The 27,428-nt window shown below is 31.2% G+C and overlaps 3 protein-coding genes across 8 annotated transcripts in view; 2 read left to right on the plus strand and 1 right to left on the minus strand.

Moving 5' to 3' along the window:
* Positions 1–27,428, minus strand: part of Fstl5 (follistatin-like 5) — a 43,610-nt gene that overhangs the window by 15,569 nt on the left and 613 nt on the right. For 2 of the 5 annotated variants that reach the window (XM_018449773.1, XM_018449774.1), the window contains exon 2: positions 27,021–27,258. The gene's annotated coding sequence lies outside the window, so the exon portion shown is untranslated. Of the gene's footprint in view, positions 1–27,006; positions 27,418–27,428 lie in introns of those variants that run through there. The other 3 variants (XM_018449775.1, XM_018449770.1, XM_018449772.1) reach the window with 2 other exon arrangements.
* LOC108723797 (hemolymph lipopolysaccharide-binding protein) lies at positions 1,171–3,015 on the plus strand. 2 transcript variants are annotated; one of them, XM_018449777.1, is made up of 3 exons: positions 1,171–1,206; positions 1,788–2,325; positions 2,542–3,015. In XM_018449777.1, exons 2-3 carry the CDS (start codon positions 1,846–1,848, stop codon positions 2,836–2,838), a joined length of 777 nt encoding a protein of 258 aa, XP_018305279.1. In that variant the 5' UTR covers positions 1,171–1,206; positions 1,788–1,845; the 3' UTR covers positions 2,839–3,015. The 2 variants fall into 2 exon arrangements, with proteins under 2 accessions (XP_018305279.1, XP_018305280.1); XM_018449778.1 differs by lacking the exon at positions 1,171–1,206 and adding an exon at positions 1,270–1,309.
* On the plus strand, positions 18,132–23,417 carry LOC108723796 ((11Z)-hexadec-11-enoyl-CoA conjugase). Its single transcript, XM_018449776.1, has 5 exons — positions 18,132–18,347; positions 18,876–19,006; positions 21,123–21,328; positions 22,204–22,386; positions 23,129–23,417. The coding sequence occupies exons 1-5, from the start codon at positions 18,164–18,166 to the stop codon at positions 23,415–23,417; spliced, it is 993 nt and encodes a 330-aa protein (XP_018305278.1). The 5' UTR covers positions 18,132–18,163.

Consider the following 27,428-nt stretch of genomic DNA (forward strand, 5'->3'; position numbering starts at 1 on the left):
TTAAAAGTTGCATTTAACTTCCAACTGGATTATAAAACGTTTTTAAGAATAGAAAAAAATTTTTTACGAGTTCCAAAGTATATATCGCTTTGCATGGTTTTGACATCCTCAAATCAAATGCCTCAATTTGACGATAAAAAACTCTTTATTAGAAAATAAAACGAATACATAGTAAAAAAAAATATACTACATAATATGTAGTTTATTTCAATTAATTAAATCATATTTTTTTTGTATTGTACTCATTTCATTTTCTAATCAAGAGTTTTTTATCGTCAAATTGAAGCATTTGATTTGAGGATGTCAGAACCACAAAGCGATATACTTTAGAACTTGTAAAAAAAATTTTTTTCTATCCTTAAAAACGTTTTATAATCCAGTTAAATGCAACTTTTAAAGGCCCTGTAGGAGGTCCCAGGAAAATTCCAACTGGATCTTGTTCTGGATGTACAGATCTACAATTTGAGAGGAGTAATGACCCATTTGAACGCTTGGAACCTTGCTAAAATCGACCTTGAACTCGAAATTTGATCATTTTTTTCACATTAATCGGGCTGTATTTCTTAAAGCGTATATCATAGAGCTAAATGAATTATTGCATCGCGTTCAGCGACCAAAAAAACATACAGTACCACGTTAAAAATCCGATATTAAGCTTAAATCCGGCTTAAATTAAGCTACTTTTGCATCAAATCAAACATGTATTAAGGAAAATCGAAACTTTGATTTAAAAATCGTTCACTCGCGACTTCTAAATCTTAATATTTTTTGAAAAATTTAGGGGTGTTCTTTTGACATGAATATGGAAGGTTTTGAACTGAGAGGCCGATTAAAAAAAAAATTTTTTTTTCTTGTCAGTCTAATACACATACATATACATATATACATATATCAATTTTAAAATATTTATAACTGTATTTAAAATATTGCCCTTCCTCGCGTTTACCGAAAAGATATGATATTAACTAAAAGAACGTAGAATCTTCTCAACTTTCCGAATTAACTTGATCTTATAAGCAGATGTGAAGCAGAAGGCCATCATTTGCGCGCCACTGCTGTCGGTCCTTGAACGATTGCTGATGATAGAACACTGCAGTCTTTTGGGAGGGTCATTTAGCCTGTCTTGGTATGCCGAGAAGTTGGGTAGAAACGTAGGGGCGTGCTGACAATACAAGGAAGCCTCAGTTCTTCTTTGATCTCGGTTTGGTACGCATATGTTTCTTGATACAGTTTTCAAGAACGAATACTAGCCAGATAAATTAGTGATCTGAAGTGGATCTTCCATTTTCTTTCGAATTTTAAGATTTTTGTGAGTATTGTGTATATATATAATTTTTTATTACAAAGTATTAACATTTATGTGCATATATATAATTTTTCATATGTGAATATTCTTCAGAATTTATCATACAATTTATCCTGCATTAAATTTCTTTATTTATCGTATTATATCCTAAGATACATATGTTATTGAGATATTTAATTTCTCTCGTATCATTTTTATCACCAAACAGTTTATGACACTTTTCCTTCGTTGTATCAAGAACAAATTTTTATTTTCTCGATAGATTGAAAAAGTATTTATAATATGGATACATGAATTAATTTTGTAACGGTGACGAACTAATAATTTCCTTCGAAGTAATTCGTATATATATTTCTTATTATCATTAATTATAAATCCTTATCATTATTAATTATAAATAGTTTCTAACATCTTCTCATCTTTTTATTAAAAGAGAATCTCTATTTTGTCTGCAAACTTGGCGATTGTTTCGGTCTCGTAGATCTCAGCGGAGTACTTTGCAAAGCTAATCTTCGAAGAGCGACGAATTTACGGGAAGAATGATGGTGTACTTCTTATTCGTCGGTTGCTTTGTGCTGCTTCTCGAGAAGCCGTTTGTCTCGGCTGCAACAACGAGAGGATACGACTTCGCACAGACAACCTCCGCCGTCGCCGCGAATCTGAACGGGGGCGCACAGGACGCGACCGCGACTGCCGCGAGCATCAATAATCCGGAATCCGCCTGCCCGTGCTTGACATCGGTCAATAGCTCGACGATCCCCGGACAATCGGACTGGATGACGCAACAGAGCCGACAGCGTCTCGAGCAATTCTACACTCAAAATGTGATGTTGCATGGTATGATGTGCTCGTGCAACGTGGCCATGCACGGCGCTCCAATGAGAGACGATTATCATTACGCGGTAGGTATCGGCGCGCATAAATTGCACACGAGGGCTGCCACGTGGAACGACGCGAGGAAGTTCTGTAATGAGGAGGGTGGTCACCTCGCAATCATCAATTCTATTGCTGAGGAGCGTGTGAGTCGCTAATCCAATATTACATACTTAGTATTATTGATTATGTAATACACAATAAATGATTCGTATGATTTTGATTTTCTTTGATCAAATATATTTATAAGATATGCGAAAGAGATGAGTAACGATTATAAAGACGCATAATCATATCAATTAATGTTACAATTTAAATTAATGTTACACGCTATGCAATCTGTTGATCTTTTTTTCTTTCAGATACTATTGGACATATTTAATCACTCCGGACCGATCAAGGGCGCAGCTTATCCCGACGAGGCTTTTTTAGGTATACACGACCTTTATGCGGAAGGCGAATGGGTTACGGTATTGGGTGATTCGTTGGCAAAAACCGGTTATACCAGGTGGAGCGATAAGTGGGGCGGACAACCCGACAATGGAGGCGGCAAACAGCACTGTGGTGCCTTAATGAAAGAGGGTGGCATGGATGACGTCGCATGCGATGTCCCATTTCCATTCTTCTGTGAACTTCCGCTGATGCGGGTTTTACAATAAGAAAAAATAGGAAAAAAACAGCGGCTCAGTGCACCTTTAAAGATTAAGCACTGCATAAGGTTTATATGCTCTCCTTATGTACCTTGGCGCTTTCATGGCGGCATTCTGTGAACATCACGAAGGGTCTTTCTAGAATATAAGTACACACAACACACCCACCCACCCACCCACCCACAAACACACACACACACAGAATGTGTTTCAAACCATCGGATTTCCTTTCAAGAACGGATTCTTGAGTTTGACGGAGTCACTTTTACCACTTGTCAAGTCGTCACATCATGTCTGAGCGCGTGAAATGTCTTTATAATTCTATATGACTTTAATCTCTACTAATTTAAAAACTATTGTAACCTTGATGTTTTCATACTAAAATTTTTGTCTTATTAATATTTCAAAGAATTCCTTCCGATGAAAAGAAATCCGATAGTTTTAAGACACTCTGTATATCTTCTATATATCTAAAATATGTACATTATATATATATATATATATACATATACCGTTTTTTTTTCTAACATATAACATGTTTCGGGTTTCTCCCTGTTATTTTCTACAATAGGTTACTCAGCGATGAAATGTCTAGCTTACGTAGTCTCATATAAATATGTCTTTCTGGATTTTTTAGATTTATCAAAAAATTTATTCTTTTCTCTTCCTATGGTATTTACACTGATACGAATTTAAAATAACAAACGAAATTTTTTATTACTTAGTCTTATTACCATTATTAATGTTGAAATTAGTTGCTTGTTTCTGTATAGTACAGTTGTATTTCTGAAGTTTGGACATTGCAAGTTTCCGTTGTAATACAACGGTACTATTACGCGTTAAATTATGTTGTATGAGTTTACTGTAGGGTGAGAATTTTGCTTTATATTACTGCCACAAGAGTGCAACAATTCGTAAATAATATTTAACAATCAACTACATATTTATAGTCTATTATATCATTTTATATTTTTGTGTTAAATGGAATTGATATTTTTATCCGAATCTTCCTGTTTTACGAGAGTTTTAACCTCGCATATTATAGTCAAAGTATAACTTACAAACCCTTCGCGATTTATGTTTACAGAAAATATAGCGCTCACGTAAAGTTTTGGAACATAAAGAATTTATAGAGATATCGATAGAGTAGAGCAATAGAAGCCGATGTTACGAACGGCATAAGTCAGTATTTATGGCGCAAAGGTGTAACTCGTGATTTTTTATTTTGTTGAATTTTCACAAAATTTCGTTTGAAATTAAGAGGTATGCGGAAAATGAAGATGGAGCTAATTTCAGATGCAATATTATATTTATGCTGACAATTATAATTCTAGAGAAACCAGATATCCAGAGAAACCAGACCAAATAGCGGATGATAATTACTATCTTTCTATTACATACAATTAATATTGAAACATTAAACATGATTAATTATATGCTGAGTAATTATATATTACGCTATGATAAAATTATTACTGATACTATAGATATGTGTATGAACGTTATTGTCTATCGCATATGACATATCTTGACCTATTTAGTTAGAAATGTTAATCGACGTTCTTTATTCTTTAATCTTATATATTTAGATGCATTTTTAATATTTTATATACAAATAAAAAATAAATTATATGCATTTAATAGATCACGTCTTTAACTTTTTTTTTTAGACATTATCGTAATTTTTAGAATTTACCAAAAATGATATTTCACATATTTATTTTTGTAATTATTTTTCATAAATTTCTAAAAAATAGCGTTTAAAAATTATGTAATTATAATTATTTTATTATTCGTCTATAGACAACTCATTTGATAAAAAATTTCTTTCATTAAGTAAGAATTAATTAAGATTAAGTCAGTAGCTAAAACTTTGTTTCTTTTTTTATTTATTTTCATTTTCTTTCTGCTTTCCGCAAATATCGATGCTATATATTTACTTTTTTATAATCTAAGGAATGCAGCTGAAAACAAAAATTTTTCTTTAGTACAGTCTACTATATTACCTCTCTTGAAAGAACGTGATTATTCTAAATTAATGTTTTGAAAATTATTAAAATTACTATTAATAATTTTTTTATGTCAAAAGAAAAGAAAGTTTGGATATAATGGAGCGTCTTCTATGTGTACTTGCACATAAAATGTGAAATATTTTAAAATAACATTCTTGCAAAATATATAAAATGGTATGAGAGACATTTTTATATCGGATATAGAACGTTGCATACTAAAAAGCAAGTAACATAGAATATGAAATCTTTTGATAAAGTCCATAAACTTACAAAAACTATTCTTTACAAGTTACAAAAACTTTTCTTTCATCTGTCTAAGAAGGAAGAAATTTAATAATTCTGTGGCTGGACAATCTGGCATTTTGGTCTACAATATTAAGACATTGGTTACAGTTTGGCTGATTTGGCAACTATAAATATATAAATTTCCATTCTTTTACGAGTTACTAATGACGCAAGTTTCGTAGTGAAACGTCGGTTTAATGAATCTCAACGGGATTGGCCTTTCTTTCGTTAAATCCAATTTCTTGCTACATGGGAGTTTGCAAGGAAACAACAAGTAACTTTTGAACAACTTTCTTGAGCGTAATATAATATGTTTTATGTGCCACTATCGCATTAACGCTTAATAGTAAATTCTATGATTAGTATTGTGATTGAATTGATTTTTCTCTTAAGAAAATAACAAATATACATATATGCAATATTACTTTTACAAATAATATGATTACGTGCGTCATATTAGGGTGTCAGGCGTTCTAAAGAAAGATGTCTGAGTGATTGTGTGTGTGTGTGTGTGTGTGTGTGTGTGGGGCTAGGAAATCCGTAAAAAACCTACTTCCTTAGAAGGAAGTACCATTTTCTTTCAAGGGAAATACTCCATTGCTAGTGAGGGACGTCCTGTGTAATCCTAGAGGCTTAATAACACAGTGTATACATTATTTTAGGTCTATGATGGGAACGTACGCCTCTTGTTAGACGAGAATTTCCGGAATATCGCCGCCACAATTTCGCTCTACATTCGGATCAGTTACCTCAGCAAATGCCTCATAACGGAGATCACGCAAGTCAAAAGTACACGCGAAACATTTTATACTCGCGAAGACTTGGATGAGAAACAACCGTATTTCTCTCGACAGCTGACATCGAAGGAACTTCAAAGCGGCTGTTAGGACGATGATGGTTTACTTCGTGTTTCTTCTGATCGTTTAACATGCCGCTGTGAGGAGCTCGTTAAAAAGAAGGCCGCGGATTTAGTCAGTAATTGATTCAATCGCTTTAGACAAGATGCTATTATAAAATCTTTATGTTTTGGAAAACATGAGAAAATATTTTGCTTAATTTAAAAATAAAGCTTTCTTTTAAATGAATAAAGTTCTTTCTTTATAAATGAAACAGTATCTTAATACTATCTCAGTGGTTAAAATAAAATCTTTCTGCAAAATATATTTAAAACAGACGGTAAAAGCTTACTTTTGAAATAAGTTTTTTTAAAATGAACGATTCACTGGTCTAGTGGATTCACTAGAGCTACTGTACGTATATGTTAAACATTTAGATAGGCATTTTGTCCAGGAATAAAAGATGCGATTGCAAACAAGTTTATGAATCAATACGTAATTATTAGCTTTGACAAGAGGAGTTACTGCAGTTATCACTACGAATGCCAAGACGATAGTTGTTGCAAATGTCGCTGCTACAATCTCAATGAGAACAACTACTGTAAGTGCAGTTGCAGACCTTACTGATTTGCAGATTTCCGTTATTAGAAGTTGCTGTGGATACTGTGGCAATTAAAAGAAAAAAGTTTCTGCTGATAAAGTTGCGGATTCTGCTGCGATCTCTGTTTCGAAAGTTATTGCGGATGCTGTCGCGATCACAAGAGAAAAAGAACCTACTGATACAGTTGCAGATTTTGCTATGATTTTCGTTGCGAAATTTGATGGGAATGCTGATGCAATTAAACAAAGGAACGTATTTGCTAATACAATTATAGACTATTCTGCGGATATACTTCCATTGCTGCGGATATCCTAATTAAACGAAGAAATGCATCTGCAAATGCAGTTGTAAATTCTGCTGTGACTCCTGTTGCAGAAAATGTTGCTGCAATTAAAGAAGAACTCGATAATGCCGTATATAGAGACTACTACGATTTCCGTTGCGAAAATTGCTGATTATGAAGTACATTAGGTGAGAGAACAGATGGAGGCGCAGATGTGAATATGCTTGCAAGTGCATATGAGAAAAAAATTACGGTAGCCCAATAATAGCGACCGATAATGAAATAATTAATGATGAGCAAGACGATATTCAGAGAAAGAATCTTATTCATTCCTTAATTAAAGGTAATATACTTTGAAAAATAGTTGTGTTTTGAGAATCTCTATTTTACACTTTCTTTTAATTCTGATAAATTTTTCTAAGAAAATTATCATTGAAGAAAAAATGAGACTGATTGTGAAAAGAGAAAAATGGCAAAAATTAATTTATATATATATATATAATAATTTTTAATTTTATTTATTAAGTCGTGAGACTAATGAATAATGTATAATAAAGGTACATAATAAAAATACGGAATTTCTGTTCTATAGATGTCAAGATGCTGTTGCGATAACGAAAACGAAAGGATATGCGATAAAGGACAATGGAGAAAGGGCTTTCAAGAAAGCGTCCTCCACGTTGAGCAATTCGAAGCACGGAAGAAACACGGCGACAATCGGTATCACAGAAAGAGGGAAGAGAATTTCTCCTTCTTCGTCGAGTCTGCAAACGTATCCTTTGTGCTGTCAATTGCAACCACATCTGACTTGTTTCACTGATTGTTTCGACGTTTCACCCTGTTATTGTTATTGGACATCCTGCCCTTTTCAATTCTTTTACAGTGTATAAACGAGTTCACATGAACCATGGAGCCCCGTCATTTACAACAAGTTAATGGCTAGTGCTGGTTTAGATAGTTGACAAAACTGATATGAATCAATTCTATTTTTAGTATTTTCGGGACTCAAATTTAACACTCAAATAAATAATTTGATTTTTATTCAATACTACGTTTTTTATTTCCCCTTTGTGCTTTTTTATTTTTTTATTAAAAAAGATGCATTGGAATTCTCTTCAGTTTATTTGAATGATAATGGCTAATCTGGATTAATGATACAGTGTAATGAAATAAGAAGTGAGGATTTCATGTCTTAAATATAATGTTTCTAGCTATGAAAGTTCCTCGTTTAATTATGTTTGAAAGCGAAGGTGCTTTAGAGAAGATCTCTCTTCTCAGATGAATGGAAACTGCTCTATCAAACAATCATATCCATTCTATATTATATCAGCAAAATAGATACACTATATAAATATATAAAATATAATTATAGAAACATATAATAAAGCTAGCAATATAAAAAATAACTGCAGTTATTCAAATAACTGTTAAACTGTTATATAAAAATGTAACAAATTAAAATTTTTTAAAGTCTTTAAAAACGTGAAATCAAATATTATCATTGTAAAAACATTATGTAATAGTGTAAATGTTTTAAATCCAATAAACAAATATATTTGACTCGCATTACAATTCAGAACGTCGACAGCACAAAACCTTTACGTCGGTCCACGAGATTTCTCACATGTAAATTTAATTAAAATTAGAATAATTTCAAATATATGCATTATCTTTACAATAATTATTTTGCTCGTTTTGGCACGAATGATTATTTTAAATCTGCACAATCTGACAATTTGATGAGCGAGGTGGTTGTTTATTGGCTACTGACTCAATGTAATAATTGACGCCGTTTTAATTTATGTAAGTTTTTACACTATTTTATACAATTTCTAAGTATTCACTAAATGATTATTCATTTCGTTAAACAGCAAATTGGCCTTTGATTAAAGAGAGACGGTTGTCGCGGTTTCGCCATCCTTTTTGTACTAGATCGATCGTAGATTAGCCGCAATTTATTTAATGTAGACGAAGTTTAGAATTAGTTTTTATATTGAGGAAGACCCAAAACGAAGGGTTGAAACATATATTACATTTTTGTTAGAATCATCAAGAAGAAAGAGATTTCTATTGCATTTTGTCATATTCATCGAGAATAAAGAGATTTCTATACACCCGAACAACTGGCTTCGGCTCTGATTGGCCGTTATATATATTTTTATTGTTAACTCCAATATTTCAAATCTACTAATATTCTGTTATACACTAACTCTTACTTCCTAATAGTGATTAATGTTTTGATCATACTGTATTGAGATCTTAACAGGAATCGCTTGAAGAATTGCTTGAAATTATGATAATTTGAGGATAAAATTAAATAACCAAATTTTTTCTTCAGAAGCAGTAAAATAAAATTCCATTATTACTATAATTTGGAAATATATATATAATAATCTTTCTATAGGATTGTATATTTTATTGAAAAAAAAAAGAAAAAAGTAATGGTAAGGTTTATAAAAAAAACAAAAGGCAAAGAGCATTTAAGCTACACGCTCGGTCTTTCTTGCACAAGATTTCTATTTGAATTTGTTAAATTAAACTCATAAACGTTCCAACCACAATCTAATATAAGTTATCATCAGTATGTACGGTCAGGGCCAAAAAGGTTACAACACTTTTTTTCGGAATGCATCTACTCACCGAGCGATTGGTTTTTATTTGATTCATGAATAAGAACCAATCACTCGGTGAGCAAGCTGCAATCCGAAACCTATCGAAAAAAAAGTGTTGCAACCTTTTTGGTCCTGACTATACATAATCAAATATACATATAATAATTAAAACAATTGATTCATAGTATAAAATTAAATATTTGGCTCGATGAAGACTTGTTCGCATAATTATACCAGTAACGCATACATATTACATGCTTCTTGATTCCTTCATGATGTGAGACTTAGTTTAATTGATTCCTCAATCCAACGCTTACGCTATATAGATGCCTAATTTCCATTTTTTCTTTTTAGCTATTTTAGCGACTATGAACGTGCATAACACAAAAATTCCAATTTCTGTGCTAAAACCGTCAAGATCATTTAACATAATTACAAGCTCTAAATTTTATAATTGCGCTCGGCTGATGATGGAGAAAGATCTAAATATTAATTATTATATATTTAACTATGTACATACAGATTGTGATTGAAACAAACGTTTATGAGTTTAATTTAACGAATTTGCGAATAGAAATCTTACGTAAAAGGACTCAAAATGTGTGGGTTAAATGCACTTTGCCTTTGATTGTTTTTGTATTTTACTATATGTTATGATATAGCATTGTTATTTAATGGCGAATTAGATTGGAAGCACTAGTGCGCACTGGTGCATATTAAAGCCGTTGTACACTAATTTAATTTAAGTATAAAAAAGAAATGCAAATATTTCAAATTATGAAATACATATTTTACCTAATAGTACAATTAAATATATTGAGTATTTCACGATTTAATCGATTTCTATGTTTATTTATAAACATTTCTTTACGTTATTTTGTGTACGACGACTTTAATGTGCATCAGTGCGCATTGAGTGTGTCCAATGGAAATCGCTATAAGATAAATGTTGACACTATTATGTATCGACAATAGCCAGACATTTACAAAAATTAAGAGAGAGAATTAGAAATCGGGGAATAGCGAAAGGTTCCGGTTGATGGACGCACAAGACATGTACTTGCAACAAAATGCTGCCTCGTAAATCAAGACACGCAGCTATTTCTCCTTCCACTATGTAATGATCGAATCTTAAGTGTTGCTTTAAATATGTCAACATTATGAGTCTCTTTATAAACGCGGTATGATATACCGCGAATCGTCATTCAACGAATCGTCATTCAATCGAATTCAACGTGTTTGGAGAGAAGCAGTACGATACACACCAGTATACTCCGCCAATCTTTTATTTTATCTAATTCACATCTAATTGACTTCGCAGGACATTTGTGTACATTCGACCTAGGTAAGTACAAGTGTAGTAATTATTATTAATTGCATGAGATTTTGATCGTGTTATGAAGTTCAGTTTCAAAATATGCGACAAAAATTTTTGTATTTTTGTTAAAATTTTATATATTTATATTTTATCAAAGAGCAAAAGTAGATCAATTTAATTAATCAAATTATCTAAAATGTAGAACCTTTAAATGTTTTGTAATTAAATATTAATACACTGATATTAATACAATCCTAGTCCACATTTGTAACTTAATTTTTTCAAAATTATTTCTTTAAAAAAAACTTATTTCTTTTTTAGATATATTACTTAACTTTTTCAGATATATTACTTAACTTTTAGAGAAATTTGAAAAATTTCTTGATATTATATTGATAAATACAAAAATACTAAAATTTATGTATCTAATTTTTCACAGCTCGAAGTTTTAAAGCTCCAAGTTATATATTTATTATAATTTCTTAAAAATATTAAAAAGTGTGAATATTTAAAAGTATCGGGCAAGTGAGAGTAGCTCCGCAGTAATTTTTTGCGTAATTTTTTTTACAAATATAATCGTATATAATATTTCTTGTAATAGTTGTAATGCTTAGGGTAACTTCGGTATATATGCCACACTAACAAGAAGAGAAGAGAACTTATAATTTATTAAGTATTATTTACTATTTTTAAGGTAAACGAACTATATCAGTAAAAACTTTGTGTCTACTACTATTATGAAAAAAACATTAGGAATCAGAAATACTTATTTTTCGTATTAAAAAAAGAACTTTTTTTAAACCCTTGCATTTTTACCCCATTCCATATGAGTGGGATTATGGCTACTCATAGAGGGAGGGGAATATGTACGGCTCATGAAAAATTTACAAATAATGCTTATAAATAAGACGTAAAATGACACAATAACTTATAAAATATGTTTACAAAGTTTTTTTTATTAAGGAATAAGAATGATAAATATGTAGTAATAGATAATAATTACAATCTTCCTACGTATATTACAAGTGTTATAATGTGAAGTATATATTTCATGTAATGTGTTTATTGCATTTAATGCACTGAATCCAATCTGCGTACTTTGTATGCCTTGGACATAAATCCCGCCCGCTAAAAATACCGTATATCCCAAACAAGTGGAATATACAAGACAACCAACCAAACAAAAAATACAAGAGCAAAGCACTTGTATTTTGCTATACAACATGTTTTACTTATTCTTCTACACTTATGTATCACGAAATAACCACTAAGTCTTTTACGCGCCCTACAGTAATCATTTTATGTAGATTATAATTATGATGGCGCTACTTATTACAGTGACAAATCGATTTAACTCGCAATAATTTCATTAATATTAACAGTAAGAAACTGAAATCATAACACAATAATACTAATATAACATAAAGGTATGTAACAGGATAGTAAAGCCTGCGAAAATAGATTTCGAGCAGGGCCTGCTACCAATTTCTGATTGCAGAAAGGCAACAAATTTTACCCAGAGTTTGTATTGTTTGACATTGTCAACAAATTGCTGTCAGAAATATGACAAAGCTTGCTAGACATGCTTTGCCAGCAGATTGAGAGCAGAACCCGATTCGAGCAAACTTTGCTCGATTGCTGCCAATCTGCTGGCATAGCCTGTCAACAGGCTTTGTCGACAAATCCATAGCCAAATGCGGACACAGATGACTATGGTTTTGTAGTCCAAATCTGATCGAGTTTGCTGCCAATTTGACCCCAAATTGTTAACATTTTGCTGTCAGGGAGAGTAGTTGCGAGAAAATTATCCACGTACTCTCTCTTTCTATTTTTTCTGACTTCTGCGGTGTAAATCCCAGCGCGGCGTATTTACCCTACATAGAATTTGAACGTTTCAGCTCATTTCGAGCTATCATCAGCGATATACAAACCATTATTTAGTGATCAATAACATTGGATTCCATTAATGTATACAACGGATGCAGCCTTAAATTACCATGTTTAAGATTGTAACCATCAATTAGCTCAATTTCTAATTGACCCCGTTGTACTTTAATGGAATCCAATGTCGTTGACCACTGAATAATGGTTTGTATATCGCTGATATTGGCTCGAAGCTGAAACGTTCGAATTCTATGTAAGCATTACAAGAACTGTATAACTATATTTGTAAAAATAGATTACGCAAAAAATTACTGTGGAGCTACTCTTACTTGCCCGATCCTTTTAAATATTGAGAGTCGAAAATCATTCTAACATTAGAATTTAGATATCACTTTTGTTTTCTTATAGTAATGAAAAGATTAAAAATATTACACACACATATATATATATATATATATAATATGTTTGTTACATCTTAAGGAATTATAATTATTCTGACTTGTGTGTGTAAACAATATGGTTAACGAAAATTTTGTTGATATACGCCGTGTATGACATTTGCCGAGAAAAAAGATAGGATATATGATCAAGATATAATGAGAATGCAAAGAGTGAACACGGCAGGGATGACAGAGGAGCTTATCGGTAGATTTCAACATCGACCTCGATGCATAACAATGCACGCGAATAGACATACTTTCTGAATATAGGTTACGGGCATGATTTTCCTCTTACCGGATCGTAACTTTGATGGAGCTCTCATGAAAGTTACCAAGATATATCGATTTGATGCATCAAACATTTCTTGTGTCACGTATAACGAGGAGATAGTAATCATCGAAGGAACATATTTATAATAACATTATGTTTATATATCAATTATTAAATGATAGATAATATATAGATACACTGTATAATAAACAACTTGTTTTGGACGTGAACCACTTAATAGATATGTCAACAAGAGAGTATATGTAATTGAATCATTTTGGCCCAATATTCAATTGTATTACTGAATACATAAATTTTGAATTTTCTGTCGATAAATACGGATAACAAATGCACAAAATAATAAATCAAATAAACTGATCGATTTTGTGTTTAGAAACAGATTACGCACAATCTCGATAAATATCATGTTATTAGACTGGCTTATTTGCGCCAGAATATTATTTGCGAATATTCAGGAACGCTATTTGAACTTTACGGGCTTTTGCGCAATCGTACTTTCTTGCTCATTGTTTCGGTACCAAACGCGATTTAGCGTGCATTTTCGCCACGTTAAGCCCGCAGTGGGATTACAAGAAAGGGGAGTTGTAAACCGCGGGATCCGCAGCAGCGTAGGCGGTAGCGATAGAGGCGCGCATTATCCGCGTTTACGCCAGCAGAAATATCCCCTGGCTGGTTCATACATATTAACGTAAGTCATTGCACCAGTCCTTACGCGAACTGTACATGGGGAAACAAAACAGCCGAGAAATCGCGACCGCGCTTTATGAGCGGGCCACGGGGTACGACCGCTATTACTCTGTAGATTACGTTGCTGCTTGTTAGAACTAAACGATGCGCGAATATCACCGATAAAGATTCGACGAAATCGGTAGTGTCAACGAAAATAATGTAGCTGTTATAATTTTGCTAATAGTCTGTCACAAGGCGAATCAGATTGCGTAAAAGTACATTGTTTAAAGAAATCAAATTTTACGTATTAATTTGAATATAATTCGAGATTCTTAGCATTCTATTTACGAGAAAGATGCATCGACGTGGAGACAGTATTAGTTCTCAATTATCATTATTAAATTTTTATGTCGCAACTATCAAAAATCAATTTGGTTACAATAAAAACTATAAGAAGCTCGAAAGTAACGTCAACCTTATTTTCCATTTTTATTTCTGTAGTGAATCGATATCATTCGATAATTATTACATCTCTTTGTAATATAAACAATTTTTCTCGATATAAAAAATTCTACTGATGTCTGTATACTTACATATAATAGGAAAAAACTTGCCCATAAATTTAATAATTATAATAAAATGTAGAGCATAATATAACGGAAAAATACAAGTAAAGTTAATGTGATAATACCAGAAACTTTCTAACTACATTCGCAAATAGTTTTGCAATGAAGAAAGTTTTGTGAGTGATAGCATTGAACTTGATAGCACATTAACCATAATTTTTATACAATCTACTACTTCACATAATTCGATATTACGTGTACCTAAGCTTTGAAGATGGCTCAAAAGTGAGCCAAAACATGTAGTACTATGCTCTTCGTTTAAGTAAATTTATTTTATTACATTGACTTAATTTTTGACTTAATTTTTTTGTGCACTGATTTCCCTTTTATATATATATATATATACGTATATATATAATATAGTTTTTACAATTATATTACAATTATATTTCACATCGACAAATTAAATCTTTACATATTGAATTGTACGATTAGACGTCAGTATGTATAAGAAATTTATCCAGTGATTTTAATAGGTCCTAGCCAGATTGACCTTATTTCATTATTAGATCCTAATGAGGTCCTTATCAGATCCTCATCAAGACCTGATGAGACTATCCAGATGAGGACCCTACTGTGCTACGCGTTACATGACTGATCAGGTCCCGATGAACTTACCTTCTCAGGACCTGATAACGAAATAAGGTCAACCTGATTAGGACTTGCTAAAATCCCTGGATAAATTTCTAGTCGGATAATAGCTTATTATAGGATACGGATAATTCAGAGTTGGCAACGTTACCCCACAAAAATAACTCGTTATCCTTACCGTTCTTTTTCCTCAAAAGTAACTCGTTATCGTTACTCGTTATTAATTTACAAAAGTAACTCGTTACCGTTACCGATACTCAAAATGTAACGAGTCGTTATTTTTTGTTACTTTTTTTGCTTGATGCTAACAAAAATATTATAGCGTTTTTCATTGGCAAAACTCAGTGCACATTAAACCGTTGTACACTACTTTAATCTGAATATAAAAATGAAATATCTCAATTGATATATGGTAATATCCAAAGGGCATTTTATCTAATATAAAAATTTTCAATACATTTTATTATGCTATTTTATCAAATAGCATAATAAAATGTATTGAAGATTTTTTTCGTGGTTTATTATGTTTCTATATTTTTATTAAACATACACATTTATGTCGATTTGTGTGTACGGATGTAAGTTGTACTGAGTACGCACTAGTTTTGTCAATGAAAAATGCTGCTATATGATTTTTGCGATAAATATTCTGAAAAGAAGTTAGAATTTTATCTTTTGGTAGAGGAATAAAGATCAAAAACATATATATATATATAAAATATATATACACGGTTTAGTTACGACTAAAACTTTGTGGCAGTGGCTAGAAATAAAGTAACGATAAAAGTAACTAGTGAAATCGTTACCATTACCCCAAAAATGTAACTGCGTTACAATGAACGTTACTCAGAAGAAAATGTAATGTTACCCATTCGTTATCGAAAAAAGTAACTTGTAACGGTAACGACGTTACAAATAACACGTTACTTGCCAATTCTGCGGATAATCATCCATTTTATTGCAAGCTTTTGTACGTTTTTGTACCTACTTTCATTATTATGTTCTGTAATTGAATACATATCAAGCGGAAATTGAACACGTTGTCATATGAAAAATTATGTTCCTTTTAAAAATTTGATATAAAAGCATCAGTAGTTGTATCTGACATAAGCAGTAGTTATAAATATCTCCACAATTGATTGTTTAATCGAGCGAATCAAAATACTTGCGGTTTACTTTCACGAGTTTTTTGTTTCAAACATCTGAAAAAGTAAGTGTGATACTTAAATGAATCTTAAAAAAACAGTTACAATATATATATATATATGTATATAAAATAATTTTTCGAATTTATAAATTAATATTAGATGTATGTGAGTTGTGTAAAGGCTTTTATTGCAAAACTTATTTATTGTGTGTGTGGGGGGGGGGGGCTGACTATAGGTTGCAATCACAAAAGGATAGCGTTATCGACACATAGCACCTTAGATATATGTATATATATTTCACGTTGATTTTCACGTCAAACGCGTCTCGGCGTAACGAATCGGTTAGCAATGCGTGACGCGTAATTGCCTTGACCACGAACTTGCGTTCTCGCATTTCGAGCAGGAGTGCGGGAATACTACTGACTTTGCCACGAGAGAGTTGCAGATGTTGAAATTATGCTCGTTATTAGTGGTACGATGCAGCGATACGAGTACGCGTATCGCACATTGACTTACATGTGAGCTGGGAAACGCGTCTCGTTCGTCGATACGGCGATTTAGATGTCCGTCTAATACAGATAATTACACGTCGGGATATCAAGACGGCAGTTGTACTGCTAACAATGGGCTTGTTAACACGAGATCGCCCTAATAAGGATACTGATATAATGAAATCCTTAGATGATGGATTTGCCGTGTAATTTTGTAAATAACATGTTATGTAATATATGAGGAACACACTTTCAAAATGCGTTTTGTCCAAAATTTATAATTTTCAGAAAACGAGAAAGAAAGCAATAAGGAAACCACACGCCTTACAGAAAATAACAATTTATCAATCAGTAAGATGTAAAATGTGAAATAAAATTGCTAAACAATTTCTAATAATGTTAAACAAATGCATTTGGTTTGTCTCTTTTTTTCAGTATATAGATCGATGCTGAAAACATGTTTTTTGAACATTTCAAAGTAGTTTATAATATGTGTCTTTCATTATTGAACACTACGTCATCTATCAAAATTTCAAAAAATATTTTGGAAAAAATGCATTTTGAAAATCTACTATTCATATGTAATTAACTCATCTTTATGATAATGTATATCGTTTTACTTAATATTAAGATAAATATTTTTGATTTCTTAATACTGTACATGCAAACATATAGATGCAAATTTATATTTTTTTTACTTGTTATGCTTTTTACTTTCTTAGTTCTTATTTTGCAGTTTAGTTGTTTTTAATTAAATTTTATATTATTTGTTTTGATTATTAAAATTTTCACGCAGATTTCTTATTTCTTTTAAAAATACTTAATATATTGGTTATATTAGAGATCGATATATTTGTGTTTTTTTTAAATCTGCTTTTATAGAATTATTCTGTGAATTTATAAAAATACAATCATTTTGCACCAAACATAACCAACATTTTTGTAAATTAATAGGTATGTTAAGATTAGATAATAGAATAAAATAAGGATTTGTGTTAAAGCCCGATAAAATGACATATTAGAAGATAAACTAACTAAATTATGATTTATTATATTTATTTCTCTCGAGATAGTGCAATTTTTTTAAAATCTTTTATCGCGATATATTTTTATGTATAAATGCGTATACAAGGTAAATATAAGCGATAGTTAAAACATGGATAAAATAAAAATGCCAATATTGTTCCAAATATTTCTAGCAATGTACAGTTCAACGATAACCAAATACGAGGACAATAAAAATCAAATGTTAGTGCAACCAGGAACGGAAAATGGCAGGGATTCGAATCTCAATCAACCACCGAAGCACATGCCGGCGAAGCAGCCATTAATTTGGCGTAATATTATTGTCATCATCGTTCTCCATATCGTCGCAATCTATTTGTTTGCCACGCGATATCACGAAGCGAAATTTTGGACCTGGATGTGGTGTACGTATTTATTAAATCAATTAATTTTCCATTATAATTTCATTTATTTGTATCATTTCGATACTATTGAGTTTCGTTGAATAGTGTATTAAATGTTTATAGGCATTGGAATCAGTGAAAATAGCTTAAGCGCGTTTTTTTGGTGAAATTTGTAAGAATTTTTTTTCAGCAGAAATATCACGAGAAATTATTACTCGTTGTATCTTCTAATTTCACATTTTCTCATTTCCAAACATTTCCCAATTTTAGTTTGAGATTTTAGTGGACAAATTTTAAATTAAAATTATGTTAAATTAAATTTCACTGAGATCAATTAAAAAATAAAATTACATTATTTCTTTGTACATTTCAAATTTAATTTAAAAAGTATCATTTGTTCTCAATTATTTATAAACTAAAAATTATTTTAATATTTTGACATGTTCCTATAAACATTTTTTCATTTTATTATCATTATCATTAATACATAGTAAACAATGAAAGAAAAGATCTGATATTGCTTCTGTTTTATTTATTGTTTATTTTCAGCAATCTTATATTTACTGTCTGCTGGTTTTGGCATAACAGCTGGTCTTCATCGTCTTTGGGCACATAGGAGTTATAGCGCCAAATTGCCACTTAGAATACTACTTGTTTTTTTATATTGCTTGGCTGGCCAGGTAAAATTCTTAAGTATTACAGTCGTTATGTCCGATCAGTTAATAACCCACATATTAAAATTTATTATAATTTACCACAAGCTATTACTTTTAGATCTATTTCTTTTTGTAATAGGAATCCTCAAATAATTGTGCTAATATTGTAAAATAACAGAACATTTTATGCCAAAAGATTGAAGGATTACCTATTCCTTCAAAGATAGGCATTATTCAAGAGAGTGTCACTTTGTCAAAAATGATCATCCAAAGAGATGATCCAAAAAGTATTTTAAAGCTTATAGTTTCTATACTGTAGTCTCAAATCGATAATTTAAATAACAAAAAAAAATCTGATTGATTTTTTTATAGAGAGAGTTACAGGGATATATAAATATTAATATACATTTTATGATGAAAGCAGTCTACAGCTTCCGAAAGAGTGAATTCTTATTTTTTTGCTTCGTACTTGTTGAGCGTTATACAATTTTCTTTCACCGAATTGTTCAACATTGCAGCAAAAAGTGTCTCTTTTTACTTTGACTGCTCATAGAAGATCAACAGAACATCGCTTAGTATTTTTAAAAGAAAAACGAATAGAAAGAAATTCTAAATTTTCTCTATCGTATACATATACATATACACCGTATACATACACATAAATACTGCGATATAATCAAACGAATGTTGTTTTGCACAAAATTGTTTCGAATACGAAGGACATGAATCATTAAGATTATAATGTTCTTAATGTTTTTCGCCAGGATATATAGTTGATAATAATATATTAATCGTTTAATTTTTAGCCTCATTTAAGCAAAGTTTACATACGAAAAGTTTCTTTATATAAAAAAAATAATTGGTGTAACTTAGATAAAATTTAAACCTTTCTATTCTTTTTTAAAGAATAGAACCTAACGATAGGCTATTCGTTTTCTGTGAATAGTCAAAGTAAAAAAAGAAACTTTTTGCGTTATTGTTGAATAACTTGGTAAAAAAAGATTGTATTATATAACACTCCACAAATACGTAAATTAAAGATTCACTCTTTCGAAAATTGTAAACTGCTTTCGTATGCAATTTTTAATTTACACCATGGAACTTTGTAAAATTCATAAAAAATTTTGAGATTTCGAATCTTCGTTTGTATCTTGTAATTCCGTAAAAAATCAGTCAAATCGTTATCTAAACTACTGATCTGAAAAATAAAGACTTCAAACTTTAAAATGCATTTCGTTTCATTGTGATCAATTTTGAAGTTATACTCTTTTGAAAATTGTTTACTTTTGTAGGCAGAATAAGTCCTTTAATTTTTTATATATTGTATTAGAAATAATTACTAATTAATTAACTTTAAAGAAAGGCTCTAAGAGAACATAAATTTAAATATTTCACAAACTATAGAAATCAAAGCCTTAAACGGTCTAACTGGATCTTAAATGCTTGTATGATTCCGTGTGAATTTATATACTACGTATGTAGTCCTTTGAAACGCGCGCCGAAATGATTTTTCGGTAACGCTAACTCTACTAAACTACCGCAGTAATATCACGAGTTAAATTGACTAGCAATTTAATAAATTGATGCTTCTTCGAATGACCTTAATAATGCTGAATGATATTAAAATCTGTAAATAATTAATTCTTATTGCGAAAAATATTACCTTGGCTGGGAGTCGGCCGAGTTAAATATTTTAATATTAGGGTTATTCGAGACTCAGACTGAGGATGACCACAGTAAGTGTCGAAACGTTTGAATAATCGTTGACTTGTTTATTGTTTTATAATACATATATAAGTTCACATTGACGTCTAGCACAGCTCGAATAGCCCTAATATTGAAATATTTGAAGAGATATTTACACTTGTTGCCTGGAGAATACAATATAATGTAACTTTATAATTAATGTATTTATTTATTGCATTCACTGATTTAAAAATATACGTTTACTTGATATTTTTTTATTAATACGGCAATGATTCAAATATATAATTGAAAATTTCAGATTTTTTTCATTTAGAATCTTGCAATTGTGGTTTTTTGCAGAATTTATAGTAATCAAGTTTTTCCTCAGCGGGGACATTGAAAGAAATTATCATTCATTTTAATTCTAATTATTAAAATTTTTCCTTTTTCGCAGACTCATCCGTCTAAATGGCTCCGTGTTCATCGAACACATCATAGATACACAGATACATGCGCAGATCCACATAACGCTAATCGCGGCTTTTTTTTCTCACACATTGGCTGGTTAATGATGAAGCATCATCCAGCAGTTAAGGAATACGGTAAAAATGTGGATATGAGCGATATCGCTGCTGATTCTGTAATACGCTTTGTTGACAAGTGAGTCTAATAATTCGGCGTATTCAAAGCAACGACGCATTCTTTACTAATTTGTGATAAAACGTTCACATTCGAAAAATGTAATTAATTGCTATTGTAATTAATAATGTAATTAGTCGCATAATCGACTTACGGCGATCGAATTTACTGACACATATCAATTTCAATTACATTATCATCAACTCTCTCTGTTGCATAACAAAATATACTTCCAACAGAATCTATCAATTCCAAATCATTTTTATGTTTTTCAAGATAAGATCTCTCTCTCTCTCTCTCTCTCCCTCTCTTATTATTATATATTATGTTTAATCCATAGCACAAAAGAATTTGAAAAAAATTTAAATTTTTCTACAAAAAAACGAAATAATATAAATAAAAAAGCGCAAATGAGAAAATGTCTGGCAAAAAATTCTATAGAAATAATTTACAAGTTTCTCATTATATTCGTGATATAAATGAAGGCTTGAAATAAAAGAAGAAGGAAACTTGAAGAGATGCTCGTGAGGAACAAAACCTAGATAATATTACACAATTTGTATTCAGAGCTGTAAAAAATAAACGGGAAATGGAGTTCGACGTTTGTATATAAAAAAAGATTACGATGATTGAGTTGGATTGCTCGCGAAATCGTTTCGTAATTATCCGCAGTGTTTGAAATTGCGTGACACGTTGTTCCTCGAGATGAGAGAGATTAAGTAGTAATCAATCAGTGTAAAGTGTCTCATCAGAGAGTGGAATTGAACGCTTGTATCGCAATTTATTTTGATTTATATGCTTGGTTTACACGGTCGTAAAGGAACGGGATGCGATTACACGTATTGGGCTTTGCATATGTGTAACACTTGCTGACACTAGAATGTTCTTTATTGCAGGTATTACGCTCTGATTATGGTGCCACTGTGCTTTGTCCTGCCGGCTGTAGTACCGGTCTATGTATGGAACGAAACCTGGGACATAAGCATAAGCAGCGTAATTGTCCGCTATGTGTGGGCGCTGAATTCAACCTTCTCTGTCAATAGTTTCGCTCACTTGTGGGGCAATCGACCGTACAACAGGTACGCGTCAATCTTTGGAGATCATGTTTGCACAATTATTATTAAAATTAAGCATAATGTTCGGATCATGCTCAGATGTATAAACAAAGAACTCTAACTTAATATAAAATTGTACTATCAGTATTATAAAATCAATTAAATTACAATTTAATGAGGATTTAATCGAAATGATCGAGAGATGTCCTTAGATAAGATAATGTTTTTTAGTGACAACATATGATCAATATTATTTGATGGTTTTTAATCGATACTTCGATTAAATAAATATATCACAAATCATTTTTAACAAATTTTATAGTAATTATTATATTATTTATAATTCCTATAATATAATGTTAAACACAAAATCGTATTTATAATTATATTTATAAAAAATGTTCCGAAGTGTTTTTATTTTATTTTGGAGAAAAAAAATTATACTTATTTTTTTCCACGAGAGAAATCGATATTATAAACAATAAGAAATTTTCGGGGAATTTTAAGATTTTCTTACAGCCCTACTTTTTAAGGTAAACTGCACACAAATGTATTATAAATATGTTAAATACACACACATTCATAAATAAATATATTTTTCAACTGTTATATTTCATAGTTATAATAAAGTGTAGAAGAAAGAGGTTGTAAAAAGTGCTATTTCGCTTAAATAATCTGTTGCATGATATTCCGGCAAAAGTTTATTCGTGTAGCCGACCTGGATCAAGCGGCGAAACTTCTTTTTTCTCTTTTTTTTTGTTTCCAGAACTCTTAAGTCAACGGAGAATCCTGTGGTGTCCTTCTTTGCTATGGGCGAGGGTTGGCACAATTACCATCATTGCTTCCCGTGGGACTATAAGGCTGCGGAGCTTGGCTTCTACCGTCTCAATTTAACTACCGCTTTTATAGATTTCATGGCTTGGTTGGGATGGGCGTATGATTTAAAGACATCAAACGTCAAGCTCGTCGATAGACTTTGTGCGAATAAAGGTGATGGTACGACGAGCCTCTCAAGAGGTAGGATAGATATTCTCAAGATATCAGATGTTCTTTAATAAAAAAGAATAGAAAAAGATAAAAAGAACGAGAATGTATATATATCAAACATGTTTTTTAGAAACTATGTTTCTTAGGGCCAACAAGATGTGCTTATTTTTTTTCAATTTATTACAATAATAAATAAAATTTTGATAATTTTATTGGAGCTAATAATGTATTTCAGTATATAATTCTAAAAACTTGTGTATTTTACGAGTCTAATACGACAGCGTTACATACTTTTGTGGTAAATGTTTGTGTATAAATACATTTCATCATGTTGTATTTGATAAAATGTTCTGCATTTGTTCACATGTAAATTATTTTAAATATATTGTATGTCAACGTAACGGATTCCATAAAACATGAACTTTATTTTGAGATGCAAGTGATCTAAGTGTAATATTTCATGTGTGTTCTTTTTATAACAAGTTGAAAAAGTGTTGTTATTATTTATAACAAGATAAAGATATAAACAGTTTGTAATACATATGTATGTATATATACATATATAAAATATGTATATATGCTTTAAAACGATACTAAAAAAATTGAGATAATCTCTTGAAGACAGAAATCTGAAGTTGAGAAGGAAAAATTAGCGATATAATCGTCTAAGAAAACATTTGAAAAATCTAAATTTAAATTAATATATTACCTTTTAGAAATATAATTTAAATTTTTTTACTATTATGCTTATCCTTTCTACTGCTGATTGAAGTGCACAATGAGAAAAGTTGAGACCGTCTTTTATAAATTAGGTAGTATCCTACTTCCTTTTGGTTGAAAGATTACAAATAATTGTAATCTTTTTCTACGGTTGTTCTAGCGCTTCTTTTTTTCCCACTTGAATAAATATATAGAACAATATTTTTAGTCCTATTTCATATCCTATGCAATATTATTATTATTATTATATCTTTGAATTAAAAGAGTATTATGGAACATGATATAAAATATATACTTTATGTTGGGCTGAATATTACTGCCTTTGATAGATTGGATTAGTCTCAAATTTTCGTGGATGATACACATTGTTTAATTACGTTCGTTGGAATTATATTAATAATTTCTCATATACGTGAAATGCATGACATTTATATGGAAATATGTGGAATAAGCAGAAATATTGATATTTCAGACATTTTCATGGATGTAAAGAGCAATATAGATATATAAAAGGCTGATTATATATTCTATTATACAATTAAATAAATTCATCATTAAAAGCTATTACAAATTATCAAATGATACGTATAATAGCTTTTAATGATGTTATAGGATTCCAATTGTTAACATATAAATATAGATGTGTTACAAATGATATCAGATAAATAATGTTTGTTCTTATTAGATAAATAATATTTGTTCTTATACATATAACAGCGAATTTAAAATTTCAATTTTATTTTAATTACTCAAAAATTGTGTAAAGTACAATAATTGTTTAATAAATTAAATTGGTTACTTGCAACTAAATTCTGTATTTTAAATAAAAATTTCTCTAACTTTTGTATATGATTTATCTTATTATGGAGAATTAGAATAGAAATTAATATATTCGATTTTATTTCTGTGATTAAATAATAAATTACGATAGTTTTAGTATTCATCTTGTAGCAAAGTATTCATAAAGCGTAACTAATTGAAAGTTAGTTAATTAACGCGTACAGTATAAATTACAACTTTATGTATAACGTCGATCCTGGAATATTTTGCGTTTAATTTTAATATATTGGCTTAAATGCGACCATATACCATATAAAATAGTTATTATAAAATTATAACAGAAGCTTTAATTAATGGAATATCTACATAAAATTTTTTACACTGCTAATTAAAAAAAAATTATTTTAATTATATTAAAAATCTCTTGCCAGAATTTAAAGACTTTATTTTTATAACAAGTAGATAGTTAACATTCTCCGCCGTGTCTCGCGCAAATTTTTGTCTCGGCCCGATAGAGCGGAATTTTAAGCGTTGCGGAATTTTAATAAAGGCTTTGTCACACGATAGGTATCGGATGTATCACACGGATGGGGTACGCGCCTCCGCCGATCTCTGCGGTCAACGATTTATATACATAAACGCCCTACATAAGCGAAGTCACGTTTCACCGATAAAAAAAGAAAGGGAGACGCCAGAAAAGTGTTATCGATCCGGATAGCCTGACGTCGCGCCGTTTCACCCGGGGGTTAAATTTAGTATTTATCATCACGTATTCCGCGGAGTCTACAGGTAGCGCCTGCGCGACCCCGTCGTGTCGCGCGTCACGCACCCCTATACGCGCATATGCCTATCTACTACCTTATACATAGCCGGCACACACGGCAGCGGTGAAACATATTTACCTCTATGCGGACGCATTACGAACATTCGTCTATTTTTGTCATAGCGACCTGTCGTGTATCGATCATTTCTCTAATGTTTCTGTAAATGTAGTCGTGGACGCGCGTTCCCGCGTTCTCCCGACGCGCGTCAACGTCCAAAATCTAGAGCGAGAAAAAAAGTCGCTGCAGTCGCGTGTTTTCACGCGACAACGGTTGCACATGTGGGATATGAAGGGATTTCCTATGATTTATCACACTAATTTATCACACTATTACATAATATATACTCGTAATTATACTCGATTCACATTTTATATTTTATACGTATTTTCAGAGGAATTACAAAGTAACGAGATTTTTATTATTAATAAACACGTATTAGAGATGATAGTGATCACATTTACACGGCACCCTTAATAACTGTAGTTATTAATCTGTAGTTATGAAACTGACCAATCATAGCTATTTTTATGAAGAATGGAATGACTATGATTGGTTAATTTCATAACTACGGATGTTATTAAACCCGATTAAGGGTGCCGTGTAAATGTATTCACTGATGTATACGTATGTATTGTTTTAATGGCGATAATTGTTATCTCAATTGTTGAAAATGATATCCGTATGATTTAATTAATTTTATATACGTTTTTGTTACGTAGTAACAATGGCTTATAAATAGAATATAATTAATATCTGCGATGGATATTGCAATATTGTGTATGTATAAAAAGATTATATTCTCAAATCTTTCCCTTTCTCTTTTTTTCCTTACGGTTTCAATTTCTTTTCCATGATGCCTAAAAATAATTTTATAAATTACAAAGTAAGCTTTATTTATATGATTTCGGATAATATTTTCAGTTTTATATACAGATAACTTATAAAATATTACAAGATTTTTCTGAGAAATAAGAGAGAAATATTATACCTGAAATTTAAAAAGAATGCAAGAAACAACTGGTGTGTGTTTAGATGGTTGAAGTGGTTTAAATGATTAAAGAAAATGGTTTAAACAATATTGATTTCATGCCAACTACATATATGAAACCAAAATTTCTTCTCGATGCTATAGTTACAAAAAACGTTCTGAGAAATTCTTGTGTAGAATTTATATGTATGTTTTTTTAAAAACAATTTAAACTGTAAAGATTATTTGAGACATACATATATAAAGTAGCTCGTCATTGAAAACACTAAATGTATTTAATTATAGCATCCAAGATGAAAAACAATCGGGAGCGATACGAAGAGTCCAAGCATCTCATCGACTCACCCCGTGTTACTGACCTGACCAGTTTTAGTTTCGTCAGGATAATACCCTCGCCGCCACCACAGTAAACACACCACCCGCCACTTTCGTCCCACGACACTGTGCTGGATTACGTACACGCAGCCTGGATTTTAGGGTCCACGCCGGTGGTGGTGGTGGTATCGAAGTGCACCCCGAAGGGCAAAAATACTCAGTCTGATTGGATTCAAGCGAGACCGTGACTTCGTACGTGACACGGGAATGTGATTAAAAAAGCTGTGGCACATACATAAATCAACATGAGATTATCGAGGATATATTTCCAACTTCACTGTAGCGTACGAGGGATGGAGCGGACACGACAATAAATGAACACCATCAGAGGAAAAGGGGAGGAGAGACACGCAAATGTGTGTGAATGAATGAAAATCACTGGCGGATCGGAA

The sequence above is a fragment of the Mycetomoellerius zeteki genome, unplaced genomic scaffold (assembly GCF_001594055.1).
Source record: "Mycetomoellerius zeteki isolate Tzet28-1 unplaced genomic scaffold, Tzet1.0 scaffold25, whole genome shotgun sequence".
NCBI classification, from domain to species: domain Eukaryota; kingdom Metazoa; phylum Arthropoda; class Insecta; order Hymenoptera; family Formicidae; genus Mycetomoellerius; species Mycetomoellerius zeteki.